A 23,664-nucleotide genomic window follows, 5' to 3' on the forward strand; every position below is an offset into this window, starting at 1 on the left:
GTATGTAAGGAAATGAATTAACAAAGCAACTACTATTACATCATAAGCAAAAGATACGTGCCCATGTGTTTTAAATATGTCAGCTCTATAGTTTCAGCAGATTTCGAGAAAATAATTTAATATTCTGATGATAGGAAGTTGCTCACAAATGTCACCTCAAAAGCATAATGCGATAGGAGTTTTGTTATGTAATATTAGTTACACTTAAAACAGATACAGTACCTAGGTAACTTTGCTTTGTACTGTAATGTTGTTCTGATTAGTTTATTGATTACTTTTGTAAGGCTAAAGTTACCATCAATATAAATTGCAACCTATCATGTCATACTCAATCTCTTTCTTTGGAATATCACTTTCTTTGTGAATGATGTGTTTCATCCACTTAATACAGTATAATATTATACTACTATGGAATTTAAGTGAATATTCCTTCTTAACTCTCTATTATGTTATTAAGATTTAAAACACAAGTGCAATATTAAGAAATCAGTGTTAGTACTTTTGTTTTACAGACAATATAGATAATATTAAACAGAAAGAAGCCATATAAAAATAACGACATAAAATTTCACGTTCCGTTTGAAGTTTGTGCACCACTGTTTTCTTAATCCAATAGGTTGCTTATTCATATACACAACCCTTCCTCTTTCCATACTTAGCGCTTGCTGCCCGCGCACGACGTCAAGGTCAGAAAAATGCGCTTGCTTTGACATCACTGGTCTAGTATATATAGTCACGAAGCTCAGTACGTAGTAAATATGCATCCATAGATAGTTGCTAACCTCTAGGATAGCTAATATCGCCTCATTACACACAATCCGAAATAGTACCGGCACAGTCTATTGTTCCTAGCACCCTCACAACTCAAGCTTCGTGACTGTATATACTAGACTGTGTTACTATTCTAAATTAAGCTTCACTGCTTTGTCAGTAGATGGATCTGTGGATCTGTTTCCAAAAAGGTCCAATAGGTGAAAGTCGACATCCGAGCCAGTTACGAGGTTTTGAAATTTTAAGGTAACGATGCTCTTTGTTCTCTGGTTGCGACAATTTTCGACGAAGTGGTAACTGGTGTTAGTTCCCAGTTTACACCACTTGTGGCGCACGTGCTCTGCCATCGTTTTACTAAGCCACTGTGTACACAATGTAACACGATATGATGAGTAGAGTAACAACTTCATACACGTCAATGCTATAAACGTCACTGCAAATAGGAAATAAATTTCCTGACTTTACGATATTTTTCGTAGTCCATTACTTATTCATGGTATGGCCGCATCGTAAATGATGCAGATTCAAGTTACGTTTCACAACCGCGCCATCAATCATGTTTGATGTAAAAGTGAAGCCTTGGCATATTGGAGTTTTCCTCGACAGATGGCAGTAACATGCAAGTAGAAAGAAGAAATAACAGAAATTTAATTCTACACATTGATAGAATTACACTACGCAACTTAGTGAGAAAGACTTTTTTATGTAAATATACAGTATAACGAAGGGTCACTAGAGAAATCAGGGTGATAGGAACGGATAACGGAATTAGGAAACTAAAGCTTTAGTTTTTCTGCACCGAAGCATGCGACGTGCGAGGTTCGAGGCCCGCCTCGCACAAATCCGACTACACGAGAGATAGTGGTTTCTAAAACTGCGAGATGCGAGGTCTGCTCACTTCGCAGCTATAGAAACCACTCACTATTTCTCGTATAGTCCGGATTTGTGCGAGGCGGGCCTCGCACCTTGCACGTCTCATGCGTCGGTTCATAAAAACCAAGGCTTAAACAGTGTAAGTTTTATGTGCAACATGCCATGCTTTTACTCCTTGCATTATTTGAGGTGTTCACAACTAGAGTGGACCAAGTCCATCTGGAATAGTTCTGAGATATTGAGTCTTAAAGTTCCTGGCTCACGCTTAGCAACCTTCACCTTCCATAGGAAATGCTGCCCTCTGTAGAGTAACAAATGAGTTATGGACTTTGTTTGTTATGGCAACGAATAAATCTAATTTTTCTTCATCCGAGATTGTATTAATCCACAAACTGATCACTGGCGGACTTGGTCCACTCTGGTTGTAAGCCCCTCAATTACTTCAGTCTTTCAAGTAGGACAGTGTGAACGAAGTGAGACAAGTGGCCATTAGGCTTGGAGCTCTCATAAATGTTAAGATGAATCGCAAGGACGGGCATTCTTGTACCATTTAGCTTACTTTCCTCCCTTTCTTCCTCATTAGCTGATTGACTGGTTGAATGATTTGTTGGTTGCATCGATTTGATTTGATTCTCTCGATTAGTTTCATTCATTTGATTAATTTTTATTCATTTAATTGATTTTTTATTCATTTGATTTTTTCTCATTTCATTAATGTTTTATTAATTCCGTTGATTTTTTATTCATACGATTGACAGCAAAATATGGTATACATAAATACACAATATCCGCCAAATGTCCATATAAGCTTATAATGAAATTGGAACTATATGAACATTCTTCACGTTTTCTTTGCGCAAGCGAATAGTTACCATGCTGGGAGTTTAGTCCGAAGTTCACGCGTTCAAATCTATCTTTTTTTTATTATTATCCAGTTTAATAAACCCTATTTCACCCTGAGGTATATTAGGGTTATAGTTGGCATCAAAATACATATTTTATAAACAATAAACAATAGTAAAGTGATAACATAAAATTGTGGTCACAGTTACAATTTACATGAATTATGTAGAAGCATGCACATTAGTGAAAGAATGGCTCCTGTTACAGATTAATGAGATGTTTGAGGAATAATCAATATAAAAGGTATACAAGAATGTCTAACCGTTTCAGAGTAAATCACGATCTTAAAAAATAACCAATAATAGATTAATAAAACAAAGTTTCACTTTCACTTTCAAATTAATACTTAATTCATGAACAATGAAACAGTTAAGAGTAATAAAGAGATATTACAAGCAATGATTTACGGTTACAATTTACATTATGTAGATGTGTTTTAGAGGGCGATAAGTCCTTAGCAAGGGATAGAAATATGGCTACATGGTGAACCATAAGTAATGTCACTAATTTCTGGAGGTTAATTTGTGAGATATTTCAAACAAAAAAATGTTCAATACAATTTTGCTCGTTTTCGTTTGATTTACGAGAAAAAAAATGTGTATTTTGGAAAAGCCATTGATTCAATTTCCAAGATGTTAGTTAATTTAAGAGATCAGTGTATTATGATAATGAACGACTGAAAGAACATTTAGGCCCCGTACCATAGATTTTGTGCACGTAAAAGCTCTCCGTCTTCGATGGAGAATTCCAGGCAAATTTATTGGCCATTTTTCGTCAACGTTGATTTTCTATGCTGAATATGTTACTCTGTTTAAAGCGTATTTAAATAAAATACTAGGCCTACTATTAATTTACGTTTTAATGGCACTGCTATTGTGAACGGGTAAAGCTGGACGGGACAGCATACTGAAATTGTAGTAGGCAGAAGTTTTCCGTTTAGGACAGGCTTGCAGAACTGGGTTACAATTGTGGCGTTGCGTCATTCATCGAATACGTCACTCACCCCTTACTTCCATCCCCACGTCATTGACTTGGTAGGGGAGCGGATTTGTATTCAGTGTTGGCAATTCAGCGGTTTTCCCGCTAGATCTAGCGTTTTTCGACGTTAGTTTAGCGGGTAAAATTTATGAAATTTGTATTGCTGATATAGGGATTTAGCGGGTATTTTAGCACTCACAGCAGCAAAAATAATATAATTTTACATTGACAATACAGCAATTTAGCGGTTTTTACACGGCTTCACAGCGGATTTTTAAGAATCGAGTTGACAACACTGTTTGTATTCAGTGTCTGTCTTGTGTGATTGCGTATGGATCACAGATACGTCATTCAACGCCGGTGGACTGTGGACGGGGAACCAACGCTTTCCCCATGCTTTCCACCCAGGGTTGCCATACGTACGACTATAGTCGTACGCTTACGACTATTTTGACTAATTGTACGAGGTACGACCGAACTCTAAGTCGTACGGAATTTTGTACGACTATTTTACTGAAGGAACAAAATTATTTTGGAATTGACAATGTCGGACTATAATAAAAAAATAAGTTAATTATTTTTGCCCCTTTTCTAGACAACTTTTCTTCATTCAGTATGTCATTGACTAATATCCCTGATCACACATATATACGGTATGCTTTAAAGGGATAAAAGTTGCTTTGAAAATCAATATGGTGACTACACTTGCCATTCAAATCATAAATTCGTCATCTTGAGCTCCAGGTTTCATGTACGGTGCGGTTATACCAAAGTAACACGAGTTCAGAGATCTGCTAACTTCATTGTATGTTCAGCAATGGCAGTATATTTTTTATGAATGAAATAGTACCGCGCTAGGATTAAAAAATCTAGACGCGCTGACATTTTTGCGGTGTCGGATTTGAGTCGACTGCACGTGGATTAATTTGACGTAATCATCAGCTGCCGCACTGATTGATATTAAATATCTGCCGTTGCGCCGACCAAAGATAAAGTTTCTGCTGGCTGTTGTTTCCGACCAAACGTCATCGTGCATGCTTTACCGAAAATGATAATGTTGATGAAGAAATGGTAATTTGAATGTTAAATGCCACTGTGGATATCAACTATAAGTACTGTACTAAAATTCTTGATTGACTGGAGAAATGGATAGGAAATACTGGAGAAAGCTGGGTTTGCAGTGAAAGATCTGCCCTTGGACAGAACATTATGAAAGAATGAATGAATATAAATTTATAGGCCTATGAACCACTTTTTTTGGGTGTTAAGTGAAATATAGGCCTATCTGTGCGCACTACCTATAAAATAGTAAAATGATGAATGTACGACAATTTTACGCTAAAGTACGACATTTTTTATAAGTTGGTACGACGATTGCATTTCATTTATCTGGCAACCCTGTTTCCACCCCTCTCTCGCCAGTTCTGTATCCCTGGTTTAGGAGCCACGAAGGCGTATAGGAGGCATGGAGATAGAGTTCCTTTCAGTCGTGATCTCGGCAGTAGAATGAAATGCTCTGATCAAACAAAGCTACACGCGCCTTTTTCCTCCAGAAAAAACTCTGTAATCAGTTTGATAGAAGGCTGAGTGAACATCGGGACCGTTCTGAAAATTTCTCAATCGCTAACGCCTGCAATTGAGCCCAGGATCTTCCAATTCATAGCAGTTGCTCTACCAATGAAGATATGTTTTGTTGAAACAGCGTAAGTCACTTCTTTAAGTAATGATCGTACAAACTATTTAAAGAATAGAAAATTTAGTGTGTTTTCCCCATTCCAGCTGTTCCCTGTATAACTCTCAATGTAAAGAATGTTATCGTGATATGTGGCTAATCTGGCCGTGCTAATCTCGTTCTCAATTTCCTTCTGCATAGGAAGAGGATGGGCTCGTTTACTGGATGTCATCGCGTAAGAGATAGCTAAATTGTACATATCATTATTACTCATAACTTATACTTATAAACAGAACAAGCGGATTACGTGATTGATATGTAAAATACCTGGTGGGGTTTCTGGCCGTACGACTGACTGGTGTATCATAATTGGTTCTTCTTTGTTTTGCTCACTGCTATTTTTATAACTCAGTTGTTACTTACTGGCCGTGGAGTGTGCAACGGGTAAGATGCGACCTTGAATAGAGGTCACATTTGTGAAATCGAATTTCAAAAACGATATGAATGTGCTACCTAGTTTTGTATACAGGGAGTTTCGAAATTCAATACACAAACTGGAAGGTGTAATTGAGGATGTCAAAATAAACCATTTTTGTCGGGTAAAGGCTGGTTCACAATAAACCGGGAACGAGAACCAGAATGAAAACGAGAAGCAGAGGACGTGAATATGAAAATTTTTTATTCACAATAAACCGAGAAAGTAGACGACTATGCATATCGATATGTATGTCAATAACGATATGTAAAGTCGATATTACGCATTCTGATGTTATATGTGTATAATTGACCAATGGCGTTCTCTCATGAGTACAAGGCAGCCAACATAAACACAGGTCAACCAACTTCGAAATTTCAACTGAAACATTTCATTAGGTACGGTACTATAAATATGCCCATGCATCTTTATTATCATAACCTATTTTAAGTCTACTATAACGTAAAATAATTAGAGAAGAAATATTTGTAATAGAACAAAAATGAACACAACAGTAGTTATTGAATTGTAGCATGAATATGTAGTGTGTAATACAACCAATACATTAATAAAATATGATTCACTTACGATCGGTGTTCAAAGATGGAGCTATTGAAAGCCACGTATTCTCCTTCATTTTCTCATCTTTATACGAGGCGCGCCACCGTAAACGTGAGGATTTTCCTCAACACTCAGTATTAGAATCTCGTCAAATAAAACTTGCTCCATGACGCACAGCACAGAACAAAATAATGCATAGGTTATGTCACGGTCTTCTTGCTACAAAATATACAAAGACAAAATAGCTTTTAGATGACAATAGAATGAATCTAGTGGGCTGTGATCGGAAACGTGAACGCCAAAGTTGAAACTTGGCCAACTCTCCGTTTCCGATCCCGGGCTCCGGCAAGCTTTTCGTTAATTGTGAATGCTCACATTTAAATGTACACATTTTAACAATTTTACCGTTTTTGTTTTCGTTCCGATTCTCGTTTCCGGTTTATTGCGAACCAGCCTTAACTTGGGATCCGCGACTTCTCGTTATTTCGCTACGCAACGATAAAGTTAATCAGCACAGTGCTTGAAAGTAAGCGACTAATACTTCCGCTGGGCAGTCATCAGTCAGTTCGTAGGCTTGTACAATCTATTTCATTAATGCCATCAGGTTTTAAAATTTGTTTACAGAGGGAGATCCCTCTCACTGCTATGCCATTAAGTTGCAACAGACACACAGATAGCCATTCCTACGAGAAATTTCATGCCACTGCACCTCTGAAATGTTGGAAAACATCTGAAATCAGCTTTAATTGTGTAACTACTCTAGCATGAACACTACTGAACCGGAATAAAAAAATACAGACGAGTCAACCTGCACGTGTACAATAAGGGTGGAGATAGAAGATGCAGTTTTCGTTGTCAGTAAGACTAAGAAACGAAACGGCATTCCAGCTAGTAGTACTTCACTGTTCTAATTCTTGAGCTTGAAACAAAATTTGCAGTCGCATAGGTTCTCGTCCATAGATATGGACTTTATGCAAAAATGATTTCCTGTTTTCTTCTATGCGTTTGCAATGTGTGGAAAGCATGCATAGAAAGAAAAGACGGTCAACTCGCATGGTGTTCCTTAGCCGTGTTTTCACTCTCCGAAGAGTGCTAAAACACATAAATACAAGGAATGCATATAAGTACTCGTAGTGTCCGATAAATGCTGTAACCATAACAAACGAACATAATAATAATAATAATAATAATAATAATAATAATAATAATAATAATAATAAAAATGATTACACATAACTTACCTGAACCACCGTTCCACAGTTCATGTAATGTAGGGTAAAATGATGGACAATGTCAAAGGTTGCTCAATGGATGGGGGAAAAAATAAAGAAAGAATGCGTAAAAAATAAAAAAAATTTCAGTGGTAGCAATTGTTACCACTGGCTACCCCCTTCGGGTACCCTTGATATAGAGTTTATTATATAATCGCGACGCTGTTATTCCCGACGTGACTCCTCTTTTCTTACGTCTTAGGAAGTGAAGGCTCTATAAAATCTATTAGGTAGTATTGTTCGTCATATTTGTTCTTTCGTTGCCGAGCTACCAGACGAGGAATCTATTTGCCACACCGTTAAACATTATCATGTCGTAGCTCCTATGATAATAAATCAAACGCACTGTAATTGAGCAAATAATTGAGCGGCAAATAACGTCCTCGTGTGCTTTCTGCGAACGCCAACGAAAGAGCCAAAATGGCGGACGATTATATTAAGTATTTATCGAGCCTTAGGAATTACATAACGTCATCATCAGCGAATCACAAGACGCACACGTTTAAATGTAGCCGACCTGCAACGTAATTGGCTGCCGTAAATAACAGCGACGGGACTGTAGTAATAATAGGAAAGATACAAGCAGTTTTACTTACTTTTTACTCATCATGTATTATAATTGGAAATGTGATAAATGAACTGGATTGTTGCGAAACGAGCAAAATCACAAAGTATGTTTGCAACATGAAACTTTTTTTTTAAATCTGGAGTGACTTTAAATTCTTGTTTCAAAACTTACATCAAAGGATTGCTGATGCACCCTGTAAATATATCAGTACCTACCGGTATCATTTCAACTGACAAACAGTCCTCCGTAGGGAGATTTGAACCAAGGGCCGTAGTTTCCAAGCAACGTTAGCTGTGCGCCTCTGAATAGAATCCACATTCAGATGTTTTATCTCCTGTCTCTGTATTATTGGTTGCTGGATTCCTCTATAGCTTCGTTGCTCCTCATTCTTATGGAAAATCATGACAATAACTCACCCTCCTCAACAATAGGAGAACTTATTTGCATTTAAATATCCTCGTCGCAGGATGAAGAGTCTAATCAAATGCTGAGGAGTTCATTCCGCTCGGATATCTGGTCTTTGTAACAAACACATCGGAACTATCGTAAAACTCAACTGAGTTATCTCTCTACCCACTTCCCGCTGTTTATTACCTTTCCATCTCTTGAACGCAACGGAGGCTGAATTCAAGAAACGAGATGAGTTTCCAGCTTAGAGTTTTCTCCAAGATAAATAAATGTAGCAGTCGGACATTCAGGGGGGAGGGGGGGAAGGAAAAAAAAACAGCAATTTGAGAAGAGGTTTGGATTGGCCTTTTTATTTACAGTGACATAAAAATAAACAATGTCATCCAGATGACACATTTTCTTTTTATAGAGTATTATTCAAACGTCAGGAAAGTTTTTTAAGTCCTTTAAATTTGTTAAGAAATAAGTTTATGGAATAAGTTTCTTTTTTACAATTCATTTTGAGGATTTTTTCAGATAAGTCGTAGTAAGTTCAATTAAATGGTTTTATTATTTTCAGTGTATGACTATCATACATATTTTGTTTGTAGCCTATTAACGTTTTCATCGCACCTGCGACATCATCAGATACATTCTTACATTATCCAATATGTTAACCTCATTTTCAATGTGCATAAACGTAGTGTGTATCAAATATAAAATAACAAAAGTTAAAAGTTAAAAGATACAAAATAAAAACATATACAGTCTTACTAATAAAAACTCTATATACAGACGTTTAACTGTCTTATACTTGTATATTGAGTAGCTCGTTTATAAGTCGTGTGTAAATTACTTGCTAATAATCACTAAATACGTCGTATATAACAGTATAACTGTTACACAGCTACGTCATAGTGCCGTCATTACTTCATTACGAAAGGTAATAGAATATCTGAGTCCCGCGCCGTGGCGTCGCGGTCTAAGGCATCCCGCCTAGGATTCGCGTTACGGAATGCGGCCAGTGTATGGGACCGGTGCCCACCCAGCATCGTGATGCACTTGAGAAGCTACGATAGGTAGCGAAATGCCAGCTATAACGGCTGGGGGGGGGGATCATCGTGCTAACCACACGATACCTCCATTCTGGTTGGATGATCGTCCACCTCTGCTTCGGCATGTGGGCGTGAGACCAGCAGCCGGCTGGTCGGTCTAGGCCCTTCATGGGCTGTAGCGCCACGGATTATTATTATTATTATTATTATTATTATTATTATTATTATTATTATTATTATTATTATTATTATTATTATTATTATTATAGAATATCTGAGGTTCTCTATTGCATCCGGTAGAGTGCTCTAGTGTGCCATGTTAAGTATCGATAGTACAACTGGCTCTGATCGATTACCGGTACCACACTATATTTTGGTCAAAGAGTACAAGCTACAGCAATATTATTCTAATTATTCTGTGCTCTTTGGTTTGTTCTTCTGTGGTTACATGGCAACCATCGTCATAAAATGATAGTCGATATGAACAGTTGTTAGAGGGGCGGCCATTTTTTCTCTATATACAACGATTAAACAAGGGGTTTCGTGTATATAACTACTGCAAAGGAATTCTCATTGTATAGTTATAGACTGTTCATACATCCATCGCTTATGAATGGTTTATTAGTAACGTTTTCTGTCTCAACTTTGCATAAGCCTCGTATAAAAACTATACACGGTTTATTAGTAAGACCTTTAAAATAAATGTTACGACCTTTCACTTATATTTTTTTACACTTGAATCAGGGATTTCAGAAAAAGCACATATCACTTTTTGTGGCGAAATGAGTTTATTCGAGTTTCATGCACTATTGATATATGGCTATCATTCTATGCAGAAACCACATATGTCAGTATAGCCGTCTCACATTTGGAGACCTGTGAAATCCTGGAAGCGCTCAGAAACAACTCATGTGAAAGACATGTGCCGACATATTGATTCCGATTCCAGACGGCAGACATCTACGACAAAGGATAAAAAAATTGATCCCACTGAATGACAAATGTCTCAATTCTGGTGGGGAATATGTTGAAAAAACTCAACAATTGCTATATCTGTTTCAATAAAACATTCCATGAAATTTTGTTCTCTTTCTGTAAACGGGCTCAGGGCAACTTATTTTTTTACGGTCTTCGTAATTACTCTCGAGTGGCCAAAATTTGTGTAAGCACTTCTTTTTACATTATTAAAATGTTGGAAGAAAAAAGATTAATTCTTCATCTTCCCCCCCCCCTTGAGAATGTTTGCTTGTAAGTACAAACGAGAATACCATATTTACCTTCTTCATTGGCATATCCAGACAAAATCGTGCCAATTCAAAGAGAGAAGCTTGACGATATACGCAAACTAATGCGTTACATACCACATGAATATCAAGAATTTTACAATAATATTCTTCAGTGGCCTATTGTGGAAAAATAAGTTCATTTATATGCTGAACTTATGTATTAATTATACAGTAGGCATATGCATATATTATATCCCTAATTTGACAAATAAACTTTAGTTGAACTGAAATTATTATACTACAATTTTGATTCCTTGCAGAAACAGCACATTTCAAGCTAATATATATTGATTTATTTCATTAACAATTCATTAGATTTCAATAAATTTGATATAAAACGACACATCTATTAGGCTTCTGTCTGAAGAAGCCGGTACTATAACCAATTATGTGATCTACCACCAGTAATACCGTTTTTTGTGTCTACTGAAATATTTAGTTTTCATGACATGTGCTGTTTCTGCAATCCCCGATTCACTTACTTTGCCTTATGTTTGTGATTGATCGTGCAAAATTTATATACGTTAATTTTAATTCTGTGAGTGAAAACTCGTTTACAATTTCTGGTTTACGAGATGTGAATTGTATAGACTATGTTGTGTATTGTAGTGATGAGCAGAAAATCACTGACCTGTGATTTTATCACGGTGATCGAAAAATCACGATCACACCTGTGATTAAGCAGCTCTTTAAACAGTGATCACAGTTCGAGGGCTAAACTGCTCGCCATCTGAGACAGTTCACGTTCTTTACTCACTGAGTGCGCTGCGCTTATGCTACCTAGTGACAACACTGGAAACAACTACGCCCGCGAACTATGAGCGCCCGAGTTTAACAATACATTCAGTGTAGCCAACTCAGTAGATTTCAGGCTGATCCTGGCAGATTTCAATTTCCTAAAGCCGAAAAAATACTATTGTCAGTCGACAGCCGAAAATCTGACAGGGTTTTGCTTTGCTTAATTCATTCCATTATTTTAAGCAGTGACGTTATTAATTGGCTACACTAATCAACCAGTAAAACTACAATAATAACAGAGTTTTACCAAATATGAAAATTATTTAAAAATTAACAATATTTCATTCTTCTTCTAAGTGATATGTTAATTATGACAAAATTACTAATTTTTCCCCTTTTTCCTATATAATATTTCACTTCAGGAATACTGGACAAGATCTAATGGACAATCATGCATTATATTGGATAGCCAGACGATAAATATACCATTAAGTACGAGAAAAATTCGTACCGGCACCGGGAATCGAACCCAGGACCTCTCAGCTGTGCGCGCTGAGTGCTCTCTAACCAACTGAGCTATGCCGGGACCCGATTCACGACGCCGGCCGAACTCCTCTCGTAGTATCGTGGGTTCGATTCCCGGTGCCGGTACGAATTTTTCTCGTACTTAATGGTATAAAAACAAACTGACTAGTCATACTAGTCGAGCAAAATATAATGAGGTGGGCGAGACTTCATTCATATTTAATACAGACGATAAATGTTCAGTTTGTCTATAGCATTAGATTAAATGAATGAATGAATACTGACTTTCAATTCTTTAATCTGTTTTTAAAATGATGAAACTCCTATATTTACATCACAATATTGTGCTTAAACTTGACTTCTGTGAGTACAAACACATAACCTCAACATTTCTCGCCCTCACCTACCATGTGCGAAATATCGTGAGAACTGAAACATCGCAGCGAGACGCTCTGATGAGCCGGGAAGAATGAACTGTTAAGAGTTCACCTCGCAAGTTCGCAGTTCAATCACTGTTTATCACTGTTTCACTGTCTAAGAGCATCGTGACATAAATGAGCAATCACAGGTCGAACAGTGATCGCAAAAGAGCACTTTATCTCATCATTAGTGTATTGTGTATATGTTCGTTAATTTTCAATGGATGTGATTGTTTAAATATTATGCATAAAAAGGCTTTACATAATAATACATTCGAAGCTATCGGTTCTATTATTGCAAATTACTATGAAGTTCATGTAAACATATTAATTTGTGTTGTCGATAAAATTATTTTCCAATATCATTTAACATGCAATTCAAATATTCAAATAAGTGATATCTTTTAATATCGTAGGCAAACTACATTACAATTGTCTTACCTGATATACCGGAAAAGTAAAGTAAATCTGTACAACGAAAGAAGGAAACACAAACTTGAAACATGCGCAGAGGGGTTAGAAGTATTGCATAAAATAATTGTTAATTGCAGTGTCGATTTCATGAAGCTCTCCAACTCCGCACCATCATCATCTTCATCATCAGATGCGGGAGCAGAGGAAGACGATGATGATGGCTGCAAGTACGTCACCACTACTGCCACCGCCCCAGCATCACCCAGCAACGCACTTGGACACCGGCAACCCCTTGCCGTGGGGGGACACGGTCGGTACGGCACCCTACAGGAGCTGCCTTCATCACCACCACCACGTACGTTAGCGGCGACAATCGCTTTCGCAGTATGCAGAGACTCCGCACTACTTTCAAACGGTCACGAACTCCAACTGGGGCCGAGATGAAGACTCAAAGCAGCCTAGAAGTTCCCAAACAAGTCCGCTCCGCTTCCTTCGACGAGATCCAACTGGAGGCGAAGCGCAACCAGCAGCAGTCGGGAGAAGAGAAGGGTTTTGGTGCTGTAGGCGGGGTTGGTGGGTTCCTGAAGGTTCCCCAGTCCGTGAACCAACGATCAAAAAGTTTTGATTCGACAGGAAGTGAAGATTCGACGACGTACCTGGAAGTGCCGAGAAGATTCCAACGTCGAAGATCCTCTAGTGACAAGATGCCAGCTGTATGCTTTCACTGCACTTGCATGGAGGAATACGCGAGGGTCAAGGCGGTGGCTCAAGCCGAGGAAGTGATCCTCGACCACCACGAGTCGCGGTCGAGGTCCATGAGCTACAGCGACACCTCGTCCAGCGACTGGGAAGACGACGATGAGGCAGGCTCTCGGGATGATAGTTTCGAGGTGAACGCGCCTAACACCCAGTGCAGTATTCGTGTGACGCTATCTCCGAATTCCCCGAGCTCACCCTCGCTAGACTGCCCCACTAGCGATGAAGGGGCTCTGGGGACACCCACTCTGAGAAGGCGTTCCATAACATCTCCAAAATTAGCAAGACAAGAAGCTTTCTTTGTTGTTGAACCTGGGAATAACTCGTTAGAAAATGTCTCGGATGTTACTTCAGAAGGTAGTGACGCGGTGAGTGGTGGAAGTGTGGGTAGTGGGATTGGAGGAGTGGGAGGTAGTGAGGGTAGTGGAGTGGGGTTGATAGTGAGCGATATCTACCTCAAAGTTCCCGAGCTGAAGAGAGACAGAGCTGCCTCCGTGGATTCGTGTTTTACCAAAGTGTCTTCCAACAATAAGACAGAAGAACTGGACCAAGTTTTGTCCCTACAAGTGCCACAAGTTACCCTACGCTCCCGATCTGTAGATATCGTCCTACCTACAGATGAACAAGCACGATACAAGGCACTCGCTATGGCGAACTCGACTGCATATGCACCTGCCATCAAAGGGTATGTAGTAGTGCATGGTTGTTTATTGTAAGCATTTTATGTATTGTTGCATGATGAAAAATGTAAGACGTCACTGTACGTACATTCATTATTTGTCCAAAGAAGAATACAAGGAAGTGTTAATTCTAACTCCAAGAAGAAGTGTGGATAAGTGGAGTACCCTTATGGGTGGATATATATACATATATATATATATTAGGGTTATATATGTTGACGTGTATCCAATGTCAACTGCCATTATACTAGGAGCTCACTCAGCTGAATGACTTGTTGGCCGGGAATCCGCATATATATGCCTAACTTGGAGTCAGGCCACAAAAGGGAAACATCGAAGGAGGAAAGTTCGATCCGGTGCTGTGGATTGAATTCGGCGTAGCTCAGTGGTCAGAGCGCTTGGTACGTAGAACCAAGGACCCGGGTTCGATCCCCGGCGACGGAGCGAATTTTTCTACTAAAATATTAAGTGTCAATATTACAGATAAATTCTGTAGGACAAATTAAAAGATCTATAATATTACAAAATTAGTTAAGGGGAAATTTAAACAATAATAATAATAATTTTACCAGATGTGTACATACAAGTGAAGCTAGTAACTAGGCAAAAAGTTTCGCTCAAACGACACCTAATTGCAAAAACTTTCCATAAACACAGCTTCTCAACTTGAAGTTTTTGTTAATAAATATATTATTATTATTATTATTATTATTATTATTATTATTATTATTATTATTATTATTATTATTACTAGTAGTAGTGGTAGTGGTTAGTGGATAGTGAATAGTGAAGATTTTGGCCTATTCTGCCTCCCTGCCTATGAGAAATTCCTGGCTATACAGCCAGCTTGCCGCAGGCCACTTCTTTCAACAACAGAGACAGACACAAAACAACATGTAAACATTCTGTTCCTGCAGCAGGGATTTAAAATCCATTTCCCCGACTTGAATCGAACGTAGATCCGCTGAATTTGTAGGTAGAAGCCCTGCCGCTCAGAACTATACACAATGCAGTAATTGATTTGTCAGTCCCACCAAACATTACCGGCACTTGGTTCGGAGGAAAGTGCTGCTGTTGTTTTTCGCCCGTGGCGTCATATGTTTTCGATCCGTCCCCGATACTTATAAAAATAAATGTACGAGTATGCCGTGATACAGTCAATCTGCAAGTAGCAGAGAGACTTTCCACAATGTAATTCAAATTGTTTCTCGGTCAGTTCCAACTTCGTCCCAGTTTTGTTTGTTATTAGAATGTGAGGTTTTTGGGTACTTGCATCGTGTGCTAGATATGAAGACATCCAACATTTGGAAGGTCAGTGACGTCGCCAGGATCAGGGCAAGGGGGGTGCGGATGGGGTGTGAGATTTAAAAATAGGGTGCGAGTTGTAAAAATGACCAAAATGTTCTCTCATGCATTTGGCGCGCATACTATACATCTCTTTATTTATATTACTATGTATTATTATTATTATTATTATTATTATTATTATTATTATTATTATTATTATTGGTCAGCATATCCATAACGTAGTTTTTTCACATCCAAGAAAGTGTTTGTTTTTGTTCTTCAAAATAACTTATGCCTAGTATTTTTTTAAAATAAATTGCCCTTTGGGGTCAGAAAAGTGGTGCTCCGATTTTTATGAGGTGCTTGCGCACCCTTTCGCACCCCCCTAGCGACGTCCCTGTGGAAGGTACTATCGGGTCCTTTATCAGGGAAAGTAGGGAAAATGGAGGCATATCTGTTCGATCCCTTACGTAGATGGATGGATGGATGGATGGATTATTGCTTGGACATAAGTACGTTTTGCATAGCAACGTCAATATAAATAAAATCATACAAAATTATTTGCCAAGTTAAAATATTCTTTAATGCTATACAAACTGTGTTCATACAATTTTCTTTTAATTAACGATTTGAATGAATCATAATTTAAATTTTTAGTTGAATTTGGTAAGCTATTATAAAACTTCAGAGACATATAATAAAAACTGTTTTGTGTAGTCTTGTATCTGCATAAATCAGGTCTTATATCTTTACAACTTCTCGTATGGTGTTCGTGAAAATGCAAGTTCAAAGGGAAATTATCTATATTAATTTTGGTATATAACAAACACTGCAATACATATAGCGATGGAAGAGTGAGAATTTTACACGATTGAAATAAAGGTTTACAATGTTCTTTTGGTCCAACACCACAAAGTCCACACCTGTGGAGTAACGGTCAGCGCGTCTGGCTGCGAAACCAGGTGGCCCGGGTTCGAATCCCGGTCGGGGCAAGTTACCTGGTTGAGGTTTTTTCCGGGGTTTTCTCTCAACCCAATGCGAGCAAATGCTGGGTAACTTTCGGTGCTGGACCCCGGACTCATTTCACCGGCATTATCACCATTTCATTCAGACGCTAAATAACCTAGATGTTGATACAGCGTCGTAAAATAACCCAATAAAAAAAACACCACAAATAATTCTCACTGCTTTCTTCTGTAATTTAAAAATATTAAAAGATGAACTATGATTCCCCCATAATAAAACACCATATTGAAGATGGCTATGAATATATGAAAAATATATTGTTAATAGCACTTTTGTGTCCACAGTTTTGGACAAACATCTTAACATAAATATTCTCTAACATAGATATTCTTAGTAACGGATCCAAAATATGTTTCCCCTTCCCTGTTGATTGAACCAACTTGTAGCTCCCAGACGTTGGATATTTCAATTTAGGACACGGTACAAATATCCAAATATAAAAAAAAAAATCTTGCATCATGTTTACAATAAGAACCGTGAGAGAGGGTCTCAAATCACACCTGTTATTGCAATATTAAGTCCAGCGCTGTTGAATAACGGTTAGCATGTCTGACCGTGAAATGAGTGGGCCCGGGTTCAAATCCTGGTTGACACAAGTTACCTGGTTGTGTAATAACACTGAACAACAAGAATTTTGCTCCTACTTAAATCAATGTGTCCCTTATGGTGTGGTGTCATCTCTTTTCTTCGTATCACGTGAGGTTTTTAAGATATACTATGATCACAGTCTAGTATATACAGTCGCGAAGCTCAATACGTAGTAAATATGCAAACATTAGATAGTTGCTCACCACTAGGATCGCTAATATCGCCTCATTACAGGCAATGCAAAATAGTACCACAGTCTAGTATATACAGTCGCGAAGCTCAATACGTAGTAAATATGCAAACATTAGATAGTTGCTCACCACTAGGATCGCTAATATCGCCTCTTTACAGGCAATGCAAATAGTACTGTCACAGTCTATTGTTTCTAGCACCCTCAAAACTCAAGCTTCGTGACTGTATATAGTAGACTGTGCTATGATTTCACTTTTCGATAAGCGCTCCTCCAGGAAACATCTGGCGCGGGTTTGGAGTTCTAAACCAAAACAAAAACTAATGCATTTTATGAGTTTACGATATATTTCAGGTTTCTTATGGTTGTTGGCATATTCTTTTGTACTTCTAATAAATAAACCTATTGGTCCCTTCTATTCACTAAATTTCATAACAGTTCAAAGTGAGGTCAACGCAATGAACGAACAAGGGTGTGGTTTTCAGTATTTAAAAGAAAAGTTTACCAGTTTGAGTGAAGGCAAATTAAAATAGAGCCTTTTCATTGGTCCACAAATTCGCAAAGTTATGGCTGACTGTTTGTGTGAGGAAAAGCTTTCCGTTACAGATAAAATGGCATGGGGCACTTTCAAAGCAAATTTCCTTGGAAATTCTAGGGCAGACAACTACATCGAGCTAGTGGAAACCACGTTAAGTACATATGAAAAAATGGGATGTAATATATCTCTCAAAATACACTTTTTACATTATCATTTGGATTTCTTTTCTCCTAACCTTGGAGCGGTAAGCGACGAGCATGGGGGAAGATTTCATCAAGAAATGACTGAAATAGAAAGGAAGAACATCAAACCAGAATGCTTGCAGACTATTGTTAGTTTCTTGTAAAAGACAGTCCCGGGTCTAGTTATAAACGGAAGTCACCCAGAAAATCCTTTTAAATGGGGAGTTCAAATTCCGAGATTTTTCTCGTTATACACATGAAATATTTTTATTGTTATGCTTTTTGTGTTTTAAACTATGTAACATCATTTTTATATCCAGTATACATTTTTCAAGTATTATGAGGCATTTTGAATCCCTAGTCTGTTGAAATTTTATCAGTAGCAGTGAAAAATAAGAAAAAAGGAGTTTTTTCACACAAAAAAAATTGAATTCACTTTCCTCGGAAAATGATACGTGATGGGGCAGTTTGGATTTTAAATCCAGATTTAGGGCACACATATTAGTAATATTCACCTATTTTTATTTCGGAGCAAGACAAAAAATAAAAATTTGTTGTTCAGTGTAATCAAAGTTTTTGAAGGAAATGTACAATATTAATGACTTATTTGAATGAAGTATGAAAAAGCAACTATATTATTGATATGCTATGATTTTAATTAAAACAAACTTTTTCGGCATTTTTGGCTTCATTATGCTATATTTTTGGTTACAATATCTGATACATGATGTGACACTAAGTACATTTTACATATGCACAGGTTATATTTAATTAAATATCAAATAATTGCATGTTGAAACTTTCGTACACTACTTTTAACACTTGAATATAAATAATTGATTAAACGGCGATCTTACTCGTGTTAATTACGTAAGCATGTGCTGCTTACAGCTGTTTCGGTGCTATTTAACACCATTTTCAAGCCTACTAGATCTTGGCGCTATCTCAACTTCGCTGCCTGTTGTGTGGGTGCGTCCGTGTGATGAAGAGTTGTGTCAAACAGTATGTGTGTTCTGAAATTGATCTGTGTGTTGAGAATTTGATTATATAAATACATAAATACAGACATGGAAATCCTACACATACAACCCAAAAACCAAAAACTCAGCACACTAGAACAATATGAAATATACAGACACACTAAAACACACCCTAATCAAATTCTCAACACACAGATCAATTTCAGAAAACACACACTATTTGACACAACTTTTCATCACACGAACGCACCCACACAACAGGCAGCGAAGTTGAGATAGCGCCGAGATCTAGTAGGCTCTGAGGATGGTGTTAAATAGCACCGAAACAGCTGTAAGTCGCACATGCTTACGTAATTAACACGAATAAGATCGCCATTTAATCAATTATTCTAAAATATTGGTTGGTCATTGTTGTTATCAATTGACCTAACAAACAGATAATGACCAATTCGGGATTTGGCATTACTATTTCAGATATTTAATTAAATATAAGCTGTGTATATGTAAAAAGCGTAAGACAGTGTCACATCATGTACCATTGTATCACATATTGTAACTAAGAAATGTAACCTGATGATGCCAAAAATTGCGAAAACATTTGTTTTAATTAAAATCATAGCGTGTCAATAAAATAGTAGTGTTTTCATGCTTTATTCAGATATTCATTAAGGTTGTAAATTTCCTTCAAAACTATTATTTGTCACTAGACTTATCGGACTTACACAACTTCAAATATTAATTGTAAAATACCTGGTTCAGGTTTTTTCCGACGTTTCCCTGAAACAATTGAAGCAGAATTGGATCTCAGACTCTTCTCTCCGAGATTTGCAGGGCAGTCATTGAAACAAGGTGACTAATTTTTAAAAAGTTGTAGTGCGACTATGGTGAATAATATTTAATTGTCATTTTCTTTTAATTTCATGTCATTGTTCCATTAGTTTAAGGGCATTTTAGCGATCATTTGAAGTAGATTTTTAGGTCATCAATATCCGCCCCTTCTTACAAATGTAATTATTACAGATTTTTCGGGCCAGTTTTATTTTGCCCACTCTGTATTATCATAATACACTGCTCTCTTAAACTGACTAAACATATTTGGAATTCAATCAATGGCTTTCCCAAAACACGCTATGAAATATTCATGTAATAGTAATATACGTTACAAGAGCGGTATGTTGACGTTTTCATGTTCGAGGAAAAGATTGAAAAAGCGAAACGTAGTTGAGCTTTTTTAATTTCCGAGAACATGAAAACAAACATACCGCTCGTGTATCGTACATTATTTTGTGCGAAGATCGTTTATTACATACCTGAAAGACGAATTTCTAATTAGTTGCAATGAAATCTCCATGTTGGTTTCTGTTTAATGACGCCAACTTCGGAACACCAAAATATCTTTCTTCAACATTGTTGCTATAAAATGTTTTCTGTGTTTACTATACTCCAGCAGGCCGTGATATACGTCTGTCTTCCCCCCCCCCCCAGTCTATAAATGCGAACTTAAAACAAACGGTAAGGTTATGTAATGATTTATTTTTCATTTTAATATTTTAACAATATTATTTATATAACATATTGCAGTAATATCATCGGCATCTGGGATCTTTTTGATTTTTTCACGGCTTCCTTAATGCTACTTGTATCAGGAATGCAATAAGTTTCGTGGAGTAGTAGACTTTACTTAATTTTTGCAAATATTTAAAAACTATAATTAATATTGCAATTTAGGTGAAATTGCAGTGGTAAGTTTCCAATTTATAATTATTACTATGTTAAACGTCTCTAAAAATAATATGTTAAAAGCCTGAAGCAGTAAAATGAATGTCGCGCTTAAGCGGTAAGAAGAGGGAAATTGTTATGTGTGTTACGTTGGGAATACTGAATGTGGTATTTCACACTTACCGCGTATTGGTTCTGTGCGGAAAACAAGCAAATACGCACGATCTCGCACAAAACAATTTTTATCTCGAAAAGAAAGCAAAAAACGAGAAAAATTGCATTAAACAAATTTTGCTTGAAACATCTCAAAGAATAGGTCCCTGGAATTAATGGCATTAATTACGGTTCATGCTGTATATTATAGTAATATCTCGACAGTAATAAATTAAAATAAATCGTTATTTAGTACGTCAGATTGTGCTCAATGGACAATGAAGTAATTTCACACTTCCCTTTCCCTCCACGTGAGAGGTCACAGTACTTTGAAAAGAAATCATCTTCCCTTCGTGTGCGCAGAGCTAAACTTTTGTTCTGAATGCAAGAAGTGTCGTGGAAAGGGTACAATTGCCGAGTAATTTTAGGAAAAGAACAATCACAGACTGAACAATGAGAAAAAGAAGCGCATGCAATGAAAGAATGAGAGGAGGGTCTAGTGTGGAGTTCGGGTCACGTACCTTCTTTGGTTTACGTATTTGTTCTCCCTGCAGTACAAGGAAATAATAGAACAGTCACTAATGGAGTGCTGAAACCTTCTACGAAATGATCATTCGGATGGGAGGATTTAATGAGAACAGATAGAGTTTACCGGGAATTTTTATTCTGTACACTTTTACTCTTGTGTAGCAGTATTAAGCAGATGGTTATTTTTGCAATAATAAAATGCAGTAGGCCTACGTGGACTTGTTTTCATTTGACGTCAACTAATCGCCTTTGTTATTGATTTTGAATCCCACACAGAAACGTACAAATCTGCAATACAAATGCAAAAAGTATGTAGTATTAAACTCGAATATTATCATTCTGCCAATATGATTTATAAAATGATAGCATGTTTGTGTCATTAAGTGTGAATAAATTATGAGGCTTTCCACACGCGATATTACAACATTCAGAAAAATATAGACGTGAATTATTTACGAATGTTGCAAACATGTACGCCTACTATGCAACTGACCGTCCAGCCGTATCGACAATCACAGAGCGCATGTAACATCAAGTTCTGCCAACCTATGACAGTAATATTTCCGCAATGAAATAATAATGTTATAAAATTTTAAGGGGTTAGGTACAGCTTACAGCAGTAAAATTTTGGAAGTATTCAACATTTTTTTCCTCTTTGAAAATGAAAATTAGTATGTGTAAAACACTGTCCTTCTGCTATATGAAAAGAAAATTTGCTATAAAAAATTGTGTGTATATATATATATATATATATATATATATATATATATATACATATATATATATACATATTTTTTTAATTCAAAATGGTGGCAGTTCGCTGTGCAGTGATGAAGCTTTTCCGTCATAACTCAAAAGCTATCCAACATTCTGTGATGAAATTTTTTGTGTGTATTTATGCATGTCATATCTACTTCTCTACCTTCGATAGATTGTCTGATAAAAAATAAATTCATTTAAAAAAAAGGTCAAATATCAGTATTTTCTTCGAACACTAAATAAAAAAAAAATATTATTTATTAAGGAATGCACTTAAAAGAGCATGATATTGTAAATATGAGTTTCAGCAATAAAATAAAAGTGAGAGAACATGAAAAACTTAACAAGTCCATGAGTTATAAAGGAAACGATTCAGCACTGCACAGTGAACTTCCATTATTTTGAATTTGAAAAAGAAATACAAATAATTTTTTTTAACCGTGACATTTTTTTTTTCATATAGCAGAAGGACAGTGTTTTACACATACCAATTTTCATTATTGTACAAGATACAGTAATGGAGGAAAAAAATGTTGAATATTTCCAAAAATTTTACTGCTGTAAGCTTTAGGTACCTAACCCCTTAAAGCCACCGACGTAGCTCAGTCGGCCTAGGCGCTCGCCTGCCGATCCGGAGTTGCGCTCGGGCGCGGGTTCGATTGTCGCTTGGGCTGATTACTTATTTGGGTTTTTTTCAGAGTTTTCCCCAACCGTAAGGCAAATGTCAGTTAATCTATGGCGAATCTTCGGTCTCATCTCGCCAAACATCATCTCGCTATCACCAATCCCAGCGACGCTAAATAACCTCGTAGTTGATATAGCGTAGTTGGTCTGGTTGGCGCAGTTGGTATAGCGCTGGTTGCAGGTTCGATCCCGAGCCAGGTCGATGGTATTTAAGTGTGCTTAAATGCGACAGGCTCATATCTGTAGATTAACTGGCATGTAAAAGAACTGCAGAACAAAATTCCGGCACACCGGCGACGCTGATATAACCTTCTGCAGTTGCGAGCGTCGTTAAATAAAACATACCGTAACATTTTAAATTTGATATAGCGTCGTTAAATAACAATTAAAAAAATTTGAAGTTACGTTAACGCTCAAATCCGGAAGTGTATCTTGTCATTGAAGGAGAGCGGAAGTCGTGGGGTAATCGCGGGTGATTTGCGCACTATGTAGGAAAGTTGGCAGGTCTTGTAACAGTATAATTACAAACTGACCATGAAACGACAGTAGCGAACTGCTTATGTTATGGCTCGTCTCTTAAACTTCCCAGATTTTTCCCAAGCAGATTTTGAATATTTTCATTTTCCAGTCAGTCTATCTGAAACAATACTTACTTACTTACGTACTTACTTACTTATTTACTTAATTACTTACTTACG

The 23,664-nt window shown here is 37.1% G+C and overlaps 1 protein-coding gene across 3 annotated transcripts in view; it reads left to right on the forward strand.

The window, feature by feature from the left end:
* rdgA (retinal degeneration A) overlaps positions 1-23,664 on the forward strand; it is a 727,627-nt gene that overhangs the window by 478,918 nt on the left and 225,045 nt on the right. For 2 of the 3 annotated variants that reach the window (XM_069823282.1, XM_069823283.1), the window contains exon 2: positions 13,034-14,337. The exons of the other annotated variant lie outside the window; for it this stretch is intronic. In XM_069823282.1, the coding sequence (XP_069679383.1) occupies positions 13,283-14,337 (1,055 nt within the window). In that variant the 5' untranslated portion in view covers positions 13,034-13,282. The remainder of the gene's footprint in view (positions 1-13,033; positions 14,338-23,664) is intronic. 3 annotated transcript variants of the gene reach the window in all.

This window comes from Periplaneta americana, chromosome 4, assembly GCF_040183065.1.
Source record: "Periplaneta americana isolate PAMFEO1 chromosome 4, P.americana_PAMFEO1_priV1, whole genome shotgun sequence".
Taxonomy (NCBI): Eukaryota; Metazoa; Arthropoda; class Insecta; order Blattodea; family Blattidae; genus Periplaneta; species Periplaneta americana.